The sequence below is a fragment of the Drosophila teissieri genome, chromosome X, assembly GCF_016746235.2.
Source record: "Drosophila teissieri strain GT53w chromosome X, Prin_Dtei_1.1, whole genome shotgun sequence".
Taxonomy (NCBI): Eukaryota; Metazoa; Arthropoda; class Insecta; order Diptera; family Drosophilidae; genus Drosophila; species Drosophila teissieri.
The window spans coordinates 2936316-2950572 of NC_053034.1; the positions used below are offsets into that span (position 1 = coordinate 2936316).

A 14257-nucleotide genomic window follows, 5' to 3' on the forward strand; every position below is an offset into this window, starting at 1 on the left:
AAACGGAAAGCGAAGTTCGTTTGTAAACGATTTGGAGTAACTACATTTGCATTCAATAAGGCCTCACATTTTCCCACAAATTAATAAACATTATCAAGATTAATGTATAATTTTTAATAGTAATAAACAGAAATACGAATATTATTAATGTACACTAATGCATAGCATCGGGTATTATAACTAGTCTTAGTAGAATTATACACGCCCCACTAAATAGTAACAAAAATTTACAGCCAGGGTCAAAATATATGAAAAAAAAGATATCCTTGGGATGACTTAGCTTAAATACTCTTTTATATAAATGCCTAAAACGGTTGTTAAAGTTTTCCCACCTTCTGATCGAACTCGTCCTTGTGCTCATTCTTTAGGTACTTCCGCATCCCGATGAGCATGTAACGCACTTTGGGCGCGGACAGCACATCCAGGAGTATGACCAGTAGGGCCTGAAAGCTATCATAGGTGCCATCTTTATACTCTAGCAGAGCCTTGCCAAAGCGGCGGAATTGATCCTGGGTGACCAGACTGCGTAGCTGCAATGTATGGTATATAATTAGCAGCAGTATGAAAGAAATCTTCAATGTATCCCACCTCCCGGAGAAAATCGGCCCTTTCCGCGGGTGCCTCCTTAACCTGCGAACTCTTTGGCTCCGTTTTGATGTTATCCACCAGCTTATATCGCTTTTTTGACACCTGGCTTGAGGATTCCGGCTGCGTCGGTGAGCTTCGCTCCCGCTTGTGAATCTTCACCATGCCAGAGGAGCCACTTTTACTATCCATGCAGCAGTTAAAATCGATACTCTGGAAAGGGAAAAACAGTTCCGTAAGAACTAAATAAACAGAAAGTAAAAGTAGATTCGTGGGAATCTCGTGTTTACCGAGACATTTGAGTCGAGTCGACTCATAAAGTCCATGGCGTTGGGCGCCGCACCACCCAGTTTTCGTCCAGCGGCACTGGCATAATCGGCGGGTGTCCATGTCTTTATGGAATTGGCCATCTCCACTTTGCTACAAAGAAAAATAATAAATATTTCAAAGAGTCAATACAAGAGGAAAGACAAACAAAAGTTTATTTACCCCTTGCAGTGATGCCAAAATACCACTGAAAATGGCTTAAAACTCTTCACTTCAACCTTTTCAAATCGGATTTCGGCAACATAAATCTCAAAAGTTTAAAGACTAAAATGTTTTCGTACTAAAATCCGATTTAGTAATTACAATGTAATCTATTAAGCTGATAAGCTTGATCTTAGATCGCAGGTTACGTACATGGCGGATTCATTGGCTGATTTGAAGGTGGCATTGGAACCAGGCTCTCGTTTCAGTTTTGGAATGGCGGCTAGTGGTTCATCCTCTGTCTTGCAGACGTTTTCCAAAGGCGAGTCCGTTTCCCTCTCATCCGGTAACTTCATCTGAAGATTGGAAAGAATTGTATTACAAATTGTGAAAAATTAAAGAAAATCATAGACTCACATTGGCCTCGGCATTCTTGAAGAACTGACGCAGTTCCCGGACGATGGGACCAAAGGGTGAGCACTGTGGCCGGTCGCCAAGGTGACCCCTTATCCATTTGGACAGCTGCTGGACCTGGGAGGCGTCCTTGAACCGCGAATCGCAGAGCAGAATGGCACCATAATCGTTGCGATGCCGTATCACACGACCGATGGCTTGATTGACTGCCCTCGTGGCATCCAGATTGTACCATTCCTGACCACTTAACAGCTGATTCTCACGCGTCCTATTCGCCTCCAGATAGCGACGTTTCAGTATCACCTTGGGATCTTTTAGCGGTGGGAATGGCAGACCCGTAATAATCACCGCCCGGCCATTGCGATCAGCAAAATCCAGACCTTCGGAGACTTTGCCGCGACAAACAGCCATGAATACGGCACCCTTGGAGTCGCGTATCGCCTGGTAGAACTCTTCCATCGTGCTGGTGAACTGATCCTTGCCCCGCGGCTCCAGAAATATCGGTTTCCTGACCGATATGTCCGCCCACAATCCACTGGCCTGCCACGCATCCACGCACTTGTTCAACATGGGATACGATGGGAAAAAGACAAGGAGGCCGTCGGGTACTATCCGCGATACATTCAGAATTGTCTGTCCCAGGGAGCTGACGTACTTGGGATTATCACTGCAGAAGAGGAAAGAAGGTAGATATAAAAGTGTGTTCAGAACTAAAATACATTTGCTTAACATTAGGAAATTGATACGTTGGCATTCCGTGAAGTTATGATATGATTCACCTGCAACAGAATTGATGTATGTTTGGCCCAAATTGTTTATTTACTCATGGCATTGCCCATAAACAAATAAGCTTTTGGTGTGAATAATGCTTACCGGTTCGCGTAGTTCGATATCAGCTGCTGTCGATCGGGTCCAGTGCCGATGATCTTGACATAAACCTGCGACTGGTCGACGATGTGCGGATTCTCCAGATGCTGGGCCACCGGAATGGCAAGTTCGGCGATCAGCGGCTTAAGCGGAGCCAGCGTGCCGCTCGTTAGGATTACGCTGCGCACTTGGGTGTTTAGCAGTTGCTCCATTCCGAAGCCAGGATTGAAGCACCAGAAGTTGATGATTTTGGCGACCTTACTTGAGCCAGTCGCTGCTGCAATCGTTCCCTTGCCCAGCCAACCACCTTGCTGTTTACCACCCTGCTGCTTTCCGTGTCCCTGCTTAACCTCCTCCAACTGCACATGCACTTTGAAGCTCGCGTGCACCTTGCTCATCACATCCTCCTTGTTGGCAAACACAATAGTCAGCAGATCGCTGAGCATCGTAAAGGTGCCGCCCTTGCGGATGGTCATCTGCTGGGAGGCCACAAGGAGGTACTGCACTAGTTTGTCCAGCAGGGATACTATTGTGGCAACGTTGCCGTAGGTGAACTAAAATAAAGAGAGTTTCAGTAATCCTCAACACCACTTAATGATTCAGTGCATCTTACATTCGCCTTGCCAAGCAGTTCGTACATCATGGAGGCGGGAAAGGTTGTTCCTTCGACGGCGTTTTCCACAACGACGGCATCGATGGCCTTCTCAAACTCGAGCAGCATCTCCTTAAGCAACGTAAGGTCGTCGAGGGTGAAGTCTTTTGGCTCATCTCCGCCCATGTCCTGCGACTCGCCGCTCGCAAAGACTTGCATGATATGCGTGACGTCCTCGATGGCCATGGCCACATCAGAGGACTTAATCTGCACCGAAGCGGACTCCTCGCAGATCTTCTCGATGTTGTGTGCCTCGTCCAGAATCACAATGGTGTTGCCCAGTTCAATTTTGTTGGCCTTGCGAGCCTTGGGATCGAGTAGATAATTATAGGGCATGAAGGTGATATCCGCTTGGGGAACCAACTCTCGAGATGCAAAGTAGGGACATATCTTTAGGCGCTGGCCCACCTTGACCAGGTCCTCAATGTCCATGATGGAGGGTCCGCGCAGATCTGGATGATCCTTTCGCGACTCCACGCGCATTTGAAATGAACAGGTCTTGGAGTGCACCCGTAGCTTGCACATGTTGGTCTTGTTGGAGTTGCCCAGCTCCCTCATGACCTCCGGATGAATGCATAGCTGATCGCGGGAGCCCAGTACTACGGATCGCATGTTGGCGTACGCCGTCCTCTTCAGTTCCCGCATGGCCTGGGTCAACTGGGAGTGGGTACGTGACGCGTAAATGACCTTGGGCACGCCCCAGTTATTCGCACGACCCATGGTTTTGGCCAGCTCGCACATGTCTCCCCCAGCTGCTCCTCCTCCAAGACCAGTAAAATCTGCCTTCTCCATTTTGACCATCTGCTGTTGGTGCTCCGATTGCCTTGTGCGGATCCAGGCCAACGATGAGCACAGCAAACTTAGGGTCTTGCCCGTACCGGTTGGCGATTCCAGGACTCCATTCGTGCCATCGCGGAGACACTGGATCACCTTCTCCATGTACGCCCGCTGAACCGGATAAGGCTCAAACGGGAAGTGCACCGGAATGCCGGCGATCAGGCTCTCCGGCATTATTTTTAATAATACTATTTATTTACTTGTTTACGCGCCAAAACGGAGTGAACATGTGTTCGTTGCTCGATAACGATGCCTGTATGTGTGGTGAACAGTTATCGCTATCGATAGAGTACAGTGGACTCTGATTAAATAACATTATATTAGGCTATCTTGAACTCCGAGTCAAATGTTACATGTGTAATTTGTTCTTAGCTTACTAATTTAATTAATTAGTAATTAGTAATTCAAACTCAGAGTTTTGCAAAACTAGGATATAGTATCTCAGTATTATCTACCTCTACAGTAATTAAAACATAAATACAGTATTAGCATTCGAGGGACTACTACAGTTGTGATGCTGTATATTTTGATCAAAGATTAACCATCACATTTTAAGTAAATGTTATGAATATAAAATCTTTTGGTTTCAATAGTAAAGAAAATTTAAATGCAGTATTAGCATTCGAGGGACTAATGTAGTTGTGACGTAGGATATAGTATTTCAGTATTATCTACATCTACAGTAATGAAAACATAAATACAATATTAGCATTCGAGAGACTACTATAGTTGTGATGCTGTATATTTTGATCAAAGATTAATCATCACATTTTAAGTAAATGTTATGGATATAAAATCTTTTGGTTTCAATAGTAAAGAAAACTTAAATGCAGTATTAGCATTCGAGGGACTAATGTAGTTGTGATGCTGTATATTTGGATCAAAGATTAACCATTACATTTTAGGTAAATGTTATGGATATATAATTTCTTCGTTTTAATAGTAATAAAACCATATATGCAGTATTAGCGTTCGAGGGACTACTGTAGTTGTGATGCTGTATATTTTGATCAAGGATTAACCATTACATTTTAAGTAAATGTTATGAATAACGCCAAATTATTATCATGAAATGTCGTCTGTGCAGCATACTTCTAAATTACTTTAAAAGTTTAGGAAATATATGGCTGCAAATATTATAAACTCATAAGACGATTACAAATCCATAATTCCCGACCCCTTCCCTTGGCTTTTCCGAATCGCCGCGATACGGCCCCACTGATTTGGCGCTACTTGGCCACACCGTCATTTGACGGAACGGAATCAAATCATTCGAACTTTGAGAACGGTAGTGTTGTGTTGTTTTTGCTCGGCAGCAAAGTTAAATCCGAAGAGAAGCGAGGCGAACAAGAAAAGAAGAAGAAGAGCAGGAGTGGACGACAGCAATGCAACAACAGTGACGAGGCGCCAGTGTGCTAGAGTATGTGTGCGAGTGCGTGTAAGCAACAACTCCCCGATACAAACCCACGAGCGAGAGGGGGACGGCGATAGCGACGGTCGTTCGGTCGGTCCGACCGTTAGTCGCGTCTGTCGGTCGTTCTCGCTTATGCACCACGGCGGCAGAGCGAAAGAGAGCGCACTCCGGCTGTGTGTGTGCGTGTGTGTTCTCGCTCTCGTGCGGTGGTGATAAATTTCTGTTGGCACAAAGTAAAAATATAACAGAATAAAAAATCGTGGCGCGGCATATAGGAGCTAATCGAAAATTATTGCAAGTATTGGGAGGAGGAGAAACATTCCTTTTGTTGTGAGTGCGTTTTTTTTTTGTTTTTGTTTTCCTTTTTTTTTTTTGGCCCGGAAACTCTCACTTGAAGATGCTGCCGGTGTAGTTATGTGTGAGTGTTGTGCCATTTTTTTTTTTTAGAGAAAATGAAAAATGAAAATATTAACTATGCGATCCTTTGAATCGAAATTTTAAGACACGACCACACATTTTGAAATTTGAAAGCTTTGGCGGGCTGTCGATGCGCGGGCGTTTGCAACTCTGACGATAACGATTACCGTGACGATAACGGGGCTGCACTAATCAGCATTATCACATGCAAATTAAGGTCATCCAAATGAAAAATGACCACCAATCAAAGGCCCTGCACCCCTTTGCCGCCCCCTATTTATTCGAAACAACAAGAAATAGTGTGTTTATTTTTCGCCGATTTTCGTGCTTTGGCAACCCTGCCGCGGCTGCATAAGTGAATTCCGACGAAGAGCCGTGTCATTTTGTTGGCCAAAACATCGCTGCGCTGAGATTAATTAGACGGAAAAACTCGATTACTTGAAGTGCTCGGCCCTCTATCATTTTTGTTTAAACGTGTGTGTGAACTTTGTGGATTGCCATCGAACACAATAGGCCGACTCGTCCCCCGCAGCCACCCTCACCCCACCCACACGTCGGTGCAGGGTTGCCAGATCAACAATAAATCACACACCGCTCGTTTAATCCGAATTTTGTGGTGTTTTTGCTCAAGATAAATTAGTGAAATTTATAAGATATCTTGTAATTTCCGATCAATTTCTTACCTATCTAAAGTGGGGGTATCTGGCAACCATGCACCAAACCGCGAGTGTGTGTGTGCATGTCCATGTGCGCGAGTGTCGTGTGTGTTTGCGCTCTTATTCAAATAGAAATTGAATGTTTTGCACTCGAACTCAAGACAATTACGGCTCCCCCGGTGAAGCACACATTCTGACTGGCTCACTTGTCCTAATTAAAAGTGTAAGGATGTGGGTTATGCCTGCGATCGGCGAGTGATCGTTATCGTTATCCCGGCTTTGGTTAATCGCATTCCTCCTTCTCCTCCCCCTGGCATCCACATCCCAACCCCCTTTCTCATTTTTCTCCTCCTCCGCTTCTTCTGCGGCCATCCGTCCCCCTCGCTCTCCATCAGAGATGCGTAGGTCGTGCTCTCTCGCACACACACTCACGATCGTGAGCTTTGGCATTGTGTAATCGATTTACGGTTACCTTTTACCCCAACTGGAGATGGTGAGGAGAGTAACCTATTTTGGTAATAGGAGCAGCGAATATCGGTAGACTACAAATCGGAATTTGTATGCTACAGATGATTTCAGAAAGATAGAAGTATTTTGTATGTATGAATATAGAGAACTATGTTAGGATCAAAATCTTTTAGCACCTGCACAATAATGACTTCGTGTTATATTGTAATTAATGCTAAAGGGTTATTTGTATCTTATCTACAACTTCTACAAATGAATATTATTCCCATTGATACATTTTCTCTGTTGTAAAAGGGCTCAGAATAGTTTTTGGCAAAGTTAAAGCTTTGCTCACGAGTCTCGCCCACCTGGCTCACGCAGTCATCTCTAGGCGACGCCAGCAGAGCGTAGTAGTGGTGGCAGTGGCGTCGAGTGAATGACTCCGTAGTGGGGCATCAATAGAAAGAGAAGGAGGAACGAGTTAGAAGGAGCGGAATGAAGAGGAGGCATAATGGCCAGTGAGTGGAGTGGATTTGGATTTGTGTCAAAGCGATTTTCCCCAACATAAATATTTCCCCCTCTAGGACCAACGGCTCACCCCCTGGGAATTAGATTCCATTTTGTTGTTTAATTAGCACTTGCGTTATGCGACAGAGTGTGTGGTGTGTAGCATTTGTGTTTGATAGCGGTGATTACGCAGTTGTTTCATTATCGGTATGCATTTATATTGCGGCTCCTAAATCGATTGCGCACAGTGCGTATGCGCAACCTATTGATATTTTACAACCAGTTGCATGCCTGTTTCATTACCATTTCGTTCTTTTTCGTTTCCATTCGCAGTTCGCTGTTGTTGTTGTTTCACCAGTCCAAATGTCAGCTGTTTCACGCAACATGTACCATAAAAGCGGAACAGCGAAACGCAGAAAAAGAGCAAATCGATCAAGTCCAGGACAAGAACAACAAATGCGAGAGAATCGGCAGCAAAAACAGCAAGCTGATGAAGAGAGCTGCTAACAACGTAAACAAAACCTAAACACTCATACACACAAAGGGAGATAGCTACAGAAACAACAACCACAAATAATAAGAAGACAGCAAGAAGAGAGAGAAAGAGAGAGGGAGAAAGTGCACCCGGGCTCAGTAGAAAGAGAGGGAAAATATAAGATATACGATAACAGATAAGAGATAAAGTAAGTAAGGCTCGATTTTCGGTTGGTTGGTCAATCGAACTTGAACCTTTACCGATAACGGTTCCAAAATTTCTAAAAGCTAAAAATTTAATTAGGGATCAAAATATTAAATAATTTATTTGAACTTTAATAACAGACATATTTTTGGAATTAACCAAGTTCCAGCGTAATTTCTTGCCGAAAGCATTTAGCTGCTACTTTTTACTCGGTTTTGGTATAACCAAATTGTTGGGCTTGGAATTCAGCTTATTATACATTTATGCATGACTCTGTGAGATTTCGCATTGTTTTGACTTAGAATTAAATTACGTCATGGTTTAATTTGATTTTGTATGAATATTTGTGTTATAGAAGAGCCAAGAAAGCGTAACGCCAAGCCGACATTTATTTACTCTGTGATATATACAAAATTTAACATAATTACCTTCTTTGTTTTTTTATTACCTGTTACTAAATATTGCATGCCATTATGTATCGACAAATTTGACTTGAAGCATTCCAGCTGATAAAAATCGTCTTGCAACCCTTGCTCAAGATAAATGTAAACATTTGCATCTGATTCTAAAAACCTTTTTCCATTTTTTCTAGGATTACAAAGCGACAACCACGCATATTGAATAGAGCAGGTTGGGAGAGGAGGTCACTGGAACACAGGATTAATCACCGCCATGACAATCATACTCTTCCTGGTGGACACCTCGTCGTCCATGTGCCAGAAGGCGTATGTGAATGGGGTACAGAAGACGTATCTGGACATTGCCAAGGGCGCCGTGGAGACGTTCCTTAAGTATCGCCAGCGGACGCAGGATTGCCTGGGGGATCGCTACATGCTGCTCACGTTCGAGGAGCCACCGGCGAACGTAAAAGCTGGGTGGAAGGAGAACCATGCCACCTTCATGAACGAACTGAAGAACCTGCAGAGTCACGGCCTCACTTCGATGGGTGAATCGCTGCGCAACGCGTTCGATCTGTTGAACCTGAATCGGATGCAGTCGGGCATCGATACGTACGGACAGGGCAGGTGTCCATTTTACCTGGAGCCATCGGTCATCATTGTGATTACGGACGGCGGTCGCTATTCGTACCGCAACGGTGTCCACCAGGAGATCATACTGCCGCTAAGCAACCAAATACCGGGCACAAAGTTCACCAAGGAGCCATTTCGCTGGGATCAGCGTTTGTTTTCGTTGGTCCTTCGCATGCCGGGCAACAAGATTGACGAGCGGGTGGATGGCAAGGTGCCGCACGACGATTCTCCCATCGAGCGGATGTGCGAGGTCACGGGCGGACGGTCATATCGAGTGCGAAGCCACTACGTACTCAACCAGTGCATTGAAAGTCTGGTCCAAAAGGTGCAGCCCGGTGTGGTGCTGCAGTTCGAGCCGATGCTGCCCAAGGAGGCAGCTTCCACTACCGCTGGCGAAGCGACGCCTGCGAGCACGCAATCTGGTATGGGAATATCCTTAACGCCCGGAGCTGGTCCGCCGCCCGATATCGTCTTCCAGCCGGTGAAGAAGATGATCTACGTGCAGAAGCACATCACGCAGAAGACCTTTCCCATCGGCTATTGGCCACTGCCGGAGCCCTACTGGCCGGACTCCAAGGCGATCACATTGCCGCCTCGCGACGCACATCCCAAGTTGAAAATCCTGACGCCGGCGGTGGACGAGCCACAGTTGGTGCGCAGTTTCCCCGTCGACAAGTACGAGATTGAAGGCTGTCCGTTGACGCTGCAGATCCTCAACAAGCGCGAAATGAACAAGTGCTGGCAGGTGATTGTGACCAATGGAATGCATGGATTCGAGTTGCCCTTTGGCTACTTGAAAGCGGCGCCCAACTTTTCGCAGGTGCACCTCTATGTACTGGCTTACAATTATCCAGCGTTGCTGCCCATCCTGCATGACCTCATCCACAAGTACAATATGAGTCCGCCAAGCGATCTGATGTACAAATTCAACGCCTATGTGCGTTCAATACCGCCGTATTACTGCCCGTTCCTGCGCAAGGCGCTGGTCAACATCAATGTTCCGTATCAGCTGCTGCAGTTCCTGCTGCCGGAGAATGTGGACAACTACCTGTCGCCCACGATCGCCAATCAGCTGAAGCACATTAAGAATACGGCCAAGCAGGACCAGGAGAATCTTTGCATGAAAGTGTACAAGCAGCTAAAGCAGCCAAAGCCACCTTATCGCCAAGTGGAGACGGCCAAACTTTGCACAGGTGCGGCGTTGCGAAGGGATTTGGTGCGGCATCCACTGCTGCGGGATATATTTGCCAAGTTGCATGCGGAAATAGAGCCCGTGGAGAATTATACGATTGTGGTGCCGCAGCTGACGCATCAGTCGTCGGCCAAGTCGTATCGGAATCCATTCGATATACCGCGACGGGATTTGGTGGAGGAAATAGCCAGGATGCGTGAGACCTTCCTGCGACCCGCCTCGCTGGTGGCCAAAGACTCGGGCCACTGCCTTCCCATCGCCGAGATGGGCAACTATCAGGAGTACCTCAAGAACAAGGACAATCCGCTGCGTGAAATCGAGCCGACGAATGTGCGGCAGCACATGTTTGGTAATCCGTACAAGAAGGACAAGCACATGGTGATGGTGGACGAGGCGGATCTGAGCGATGTGGCGCCAATGAAGTCGCCAAATGGCAATGGACCGGGTGGAGCGCCGCCCGGCTCACCTTCCGGATCGGGTTCGCCCACTGGACCGGGCCCCTCATCCCCTGGCTCGTCGCCAGGTGGTGGCTCGGGTCCCGGGATGCCTGGAATGGGCGGTGGAATGTCAGGACTAATGCTGGGCGCGGGTGGCAGTGGTGGATCCTCCAAGAAACTCGACGGCACGTCTCGAGGGCGCAAGAGGAAAGCAGGCCCGCTGCCACGTGGCTTTGAATTCCGTCGAATATCTACGGATTCGCGATCTTCCTGCTCCAGTTCAGTCTCCTCCACGACGGGTAGTGCACCAGGAACTCCGATACCAGGTGCCACATCATCCATAGTCGGCTGCGATTCCTCCATGGGAGCTGATGGCAGTCCCAGTGCCAGCTGTTTCGACGACGACAGCAATAGCAACAGCAGCTTTGTGAGCTCCACATCGGAGGCCTCGTCTAGTGATTCTGGGATGTCTATGTCGCATTCGGATCGCTTGGGCATCAGTTTCGATTTCAACGAGGAGGAGACCAGCGATCAGGATACACCGCTCAATGGCTATGTGCACAACTTTATCAATGGCATCAGCGACGATGCGACAACGGGGGAAACGGAAGCAGTTCCAGGTGGGGCTTCCCTGCCGGGTACGTCTCCAGCCAACGAACCGCCAACTGGAGCATCACCAGCAGTTTCAGCGACGCCAGCAACATCTGTGATTCCGGCCAGCAATGGCAGCGAAGTGTTCTCTGCCGTCGCAGCCGGCAGCAGCAGTTCCATCAGCTCCAGCGCCAGCTCCTCGGGCGTTCTCTATGTACCCCTCAACGGACTGACCACCAATGCGGCCTACAGCAGTAATCTGGGTGGCCTGAGCTCGCCGTTGGACAACCTAAGCTCCTTGGGTGGAGCAGCAGGAGGTGGTGGAGCGGGGTTACTGGGTGTCAGCAAGCCGGGATCGCTGCCCTTGGCCAATGGCTATGGCCACGGTCACAGTTCAGCCATCTCCCCACCTTCTCCATTGTCCTTGGTGCCTCCATCTCCACTGGGAACAAGTACGCCCGCTGCCAGCACCTCGGGATTATCGTCCAGTTCCGCCTACTTCAGCCACAATGACATCAACGATGCGTCGGAGATCTCGCGGATACTGCAGACCTGTCACAATGGAACCAGCAGTGGCTCCTCGGGCGGAGCGGGCGCAAGCAACAGCAATTTAAATGGCAATGGCAGCACGGAGAGTGGAAGCGTCTCATCCGATGAGCATGCCTCGCTGGGTGGCAACAGTTTCGATGCCCTGAAACGGACAGCGGGAGTTGCCGGCAGCACTGCAGCGGGGAATCCCCACTATTACTGGGCCAGTGGTCTCAATCATCACAACAATAACAACAGCAGCGCCGCTGGAACAGCTGGCGGTACGGCGATGAGCAACAATCACAACCACCGGGGCCACAACAACAGCAGTCCCTGCAAACTGGAGGTGAAGAGCAACTCCAGCTGTGGCTCCTCGCCGACGCACAACAACGGGGGCATGAGCTCACCGGGACAGAACCTGCCGCACATCTTCACCGAGGAGCAACGCGAAGCTGCGCGGCTGCACAACATTGAACTGCGACTCCAGATCTTCCGGGATATTCGGCGACCCGGCCGCGACTACAGCCTGTTGCTGGAGCACATGAATCTGGTCAAGGGCGACCAGGATATGCAGTCGGATTTCGTGGACATGTGCATCGGCGAATCACTGCGCTTCCGCCGCCATCGCATGGCGTCCAGCATTCAGGAGTGGTGGGATCGCAAGCAGCAGTTAACTGGAGTGGGAGCCACTGGAGGAGCGACTGCCAGCGCAGAGCAGGTTGTCGCCAAGAGTTAACGATGGCTCATGTGGCACCACTGAGCCCGCGGGGTCATCCAATCCATCTGTCTGTGATGTCAACAAAATCGAAATCTAAATCTAAACTAAAACTGAAAGTGTAACAGAAACTGAAACTGAAACAGTAACAAAAACTGAAGTATAAGTAAAAGTGGAAGGAGGAGCAGTCGCGGAAGCCAAGAATTCTCGTCAATTTCCATATACTGTAAATAATTGCCAGGACAGGTAACCCAAAGGATCTGGATGAGGATCAACGCCGGGGGATATAGCCACTATATCGCATACCAAACAAGCAACAATAACATTAACAACAACCAACAAGCAGCCACAATTCTAAAACAGAGAAAACACCACACTTTTAGGGTCGATTTCTAATTAGTTTAGGGAGCTTAGAAATTTTGTATGGCGCACGGATTTAAATCCGTTCGCCATCAGGCAAGATACATGTAATTATACCATATATAAATACTTAAGCTAGCCGTTAGTTAACGATACAACTTAAAGTAAGGATAAAACGAAAGGATTTTGTAGCAGCTGTTTCAGTTGTAGTTTTTTTTTTACTTAGTATAATTAGATAAGCATATATTTTCTCTTGTACGTCTAAGAACTTAGGAGTACTTTTAATTAGACTTTGATAAATTTAAGTGTAAAGTGTATGTGTATAAAAACAAAAGGAAAAAGTTTAGGAAAAGCTTGAGCTTAATGAGCCTCACACGTGTTAGCCAATTATTTGTTGGACCTGTTTCAAGAACACTTTGCTTTGATTTTAGCCAAAACGAATAGAGAACGTAAAATACTGAGGACCCTGCAGATACAAATGTATATGTTTATATATATATATATAGAGGATATTGCCTAGATCGGGTCAGCGTTTCATTATCGAAAAGAATTGTATTACTATGTATTTTCTTGAATCCTCCAATAACTTATTTGCTATTATGTTATGTTTATTTCATAAAATATTTATGCGAATTGTAATTGTGGACATAGCCTGTAGAAACAACACACAAAAACACAATTATCATTTGAAAGGCAGGCAAAATGATAAGCGAAAAAGTACCGTTTGTTATACATATAGAAGAACAAGAAAGAGTAATACATTTTTGCACTATTTTTTTACGTGTATGTTTGTATGCATGGCCTGTGAGTAATTGAGATATAACAAAAAACAAAAAAACAAAAAAGAGAAAACGTTTACTAGTAGTTAGGCGGAGGGCAGTGTTTTAGAACTGCTTCAGGATTAAATAATGATGTACAATTTAGAGTGTGCGTATCTAACAAATTTCATAAGACATCCACAACACAGAATCAACAGAGCAGCAGTAAAGCAAACTGAAATCAATACGAAATCAAACGAAAATAAAAAGAGGAGCATTGCATTAAAGTCTCATGTGTTGGGGGGAAATAACTTTGGTACTTAGGCCCCAATAAGCATATTTTCTCATAAGGCGTCACCCACCCCCTCCCCATCCAAAAGCGTCGGCGACCATGCCCCATGTATGAATGATCCCTTCTCGCGGTCGCAGTCGCTGCTCCAAAACCATTTACCCATTGTATTATTTAAGACCATCTATTTTGGGGGATAAAAGTTATCTGCTTTGGCTCTGGAAAGTTTTTAATCCATTTTTCCTTAGCTTTTAATGCGAGACTATTTTTCAAATATTGTAGTATTATTTTATGAAACTTAGTTGCTTTACTTTGAAATGTTTCTTTCTTAAATTGAGGCATTTGAGTTCAACAAAATATGGGTTGCTTGAATAGTACGAACATTTTGAATTAAATCGTACCGTTATTCATTC

At 46.3% G+C, this 14257-nt stretch overlaps 2 protein-coding genes across 8 annotated transcripts; one reads left to right on the forward strand and one right to left on the reverse strand.

Annotated features, from left to right (window-relative positions):
* Window positions 1-158: 158 nt before the first annotated feature.
* LOC122623721 (regulator of telomere elongation helicase 1 homolog) lies at window positions 159-4066 on the reverse strand. The gene is made up of 7 exons (XM_043803032.1): window positions 2948-4066; window positions 2341-2888; window positions 1471-2134; window positions 1267-1409; window positions 876-1005; window positions 589-798; window positions 159-530 (listed from the first exon to the last, which is right to left on the reverse strand). Exons 1-7 carry the CDS (start codon window positions 3995-3997, stop codon window positions 318-320), a joined length of 2958 nt encoding a protein of 985 aa, XP_043658967.1. The 5' UTR covers window positions 3998-4066; the 3' UTR covers window positions 159-317.
* A 915-nt stretch (window positions 4067-4981) lies between these two features.
* Window positions 4982-13842, forward strand: LOC122623601 (integrator complex subunit 6). 7 transcript variants are annotated; one of them, XM_043802845.1, is made up of 3 exons: window positions 4983-5567; window positions 7598-7947; window positions 8536-13842. In XM_043802845.1, the coding sequence occupies exon 3, from the start codon at window positions 8616-8618 to the stop codon at window positions 12456-12458; it is 3843 nt and encodes a 1280-aa protein (XP_043658780.1). In that variant the 5' UTR covers window positions 4983-5567; window positions 7598-7947; window positions 8536-8615; the 3' UTR covers window positions 12459-13842. The 7 variants fall into 7 exon arrangements, with proteins under 7 accessions (XP_043658786.1, XP_043658780.1, XP_043658783.1 ...); XM_043802848.1 differs by having other exon boundaries at window positions 4983-5261; XM_043802847.1 differs by having other exon boundaries at window positions 4983-5255.
* The last annotated feature ends 415 nt before the right edge of the window (window positions 13843-14257 follow it).

What these genes read in the sequence shown, in the direction of transcription:
- LOC122623721 (XM_043803032.1), bottom strand. Translation starts at nt 3,997, where the DNA reads ATGCCGGAGAGCCTGATCGCCGGCATTCCGGTGCACTTCCCGTTTGAG. An exon ending in AACTGCTTGGCAAGGCGAAT is followed by an intron (nt 2,889 to 2,947) that starts GTAAGATGCACT and finishes TCTTTATTTTAG; the next exon opens with TTCACCTACGGCAACGTTGC. An exon ending in ATATCGAACTACGCGAACCG is followed by an intron (nt 2,135 to 2,340) that starts GTAAGCATTATT and finishes CCTCTTCTGCAG; the next exon opens with TGATAATCCCAAGTACGTCA.
- LOC122623601 (XM_043802851.1), top strand. Translation starts at nt 8,616, where the DNA reads ATGACAATCATACTCTTCCTGGTGGACACCTCGTCGTCCATGTGCCAG.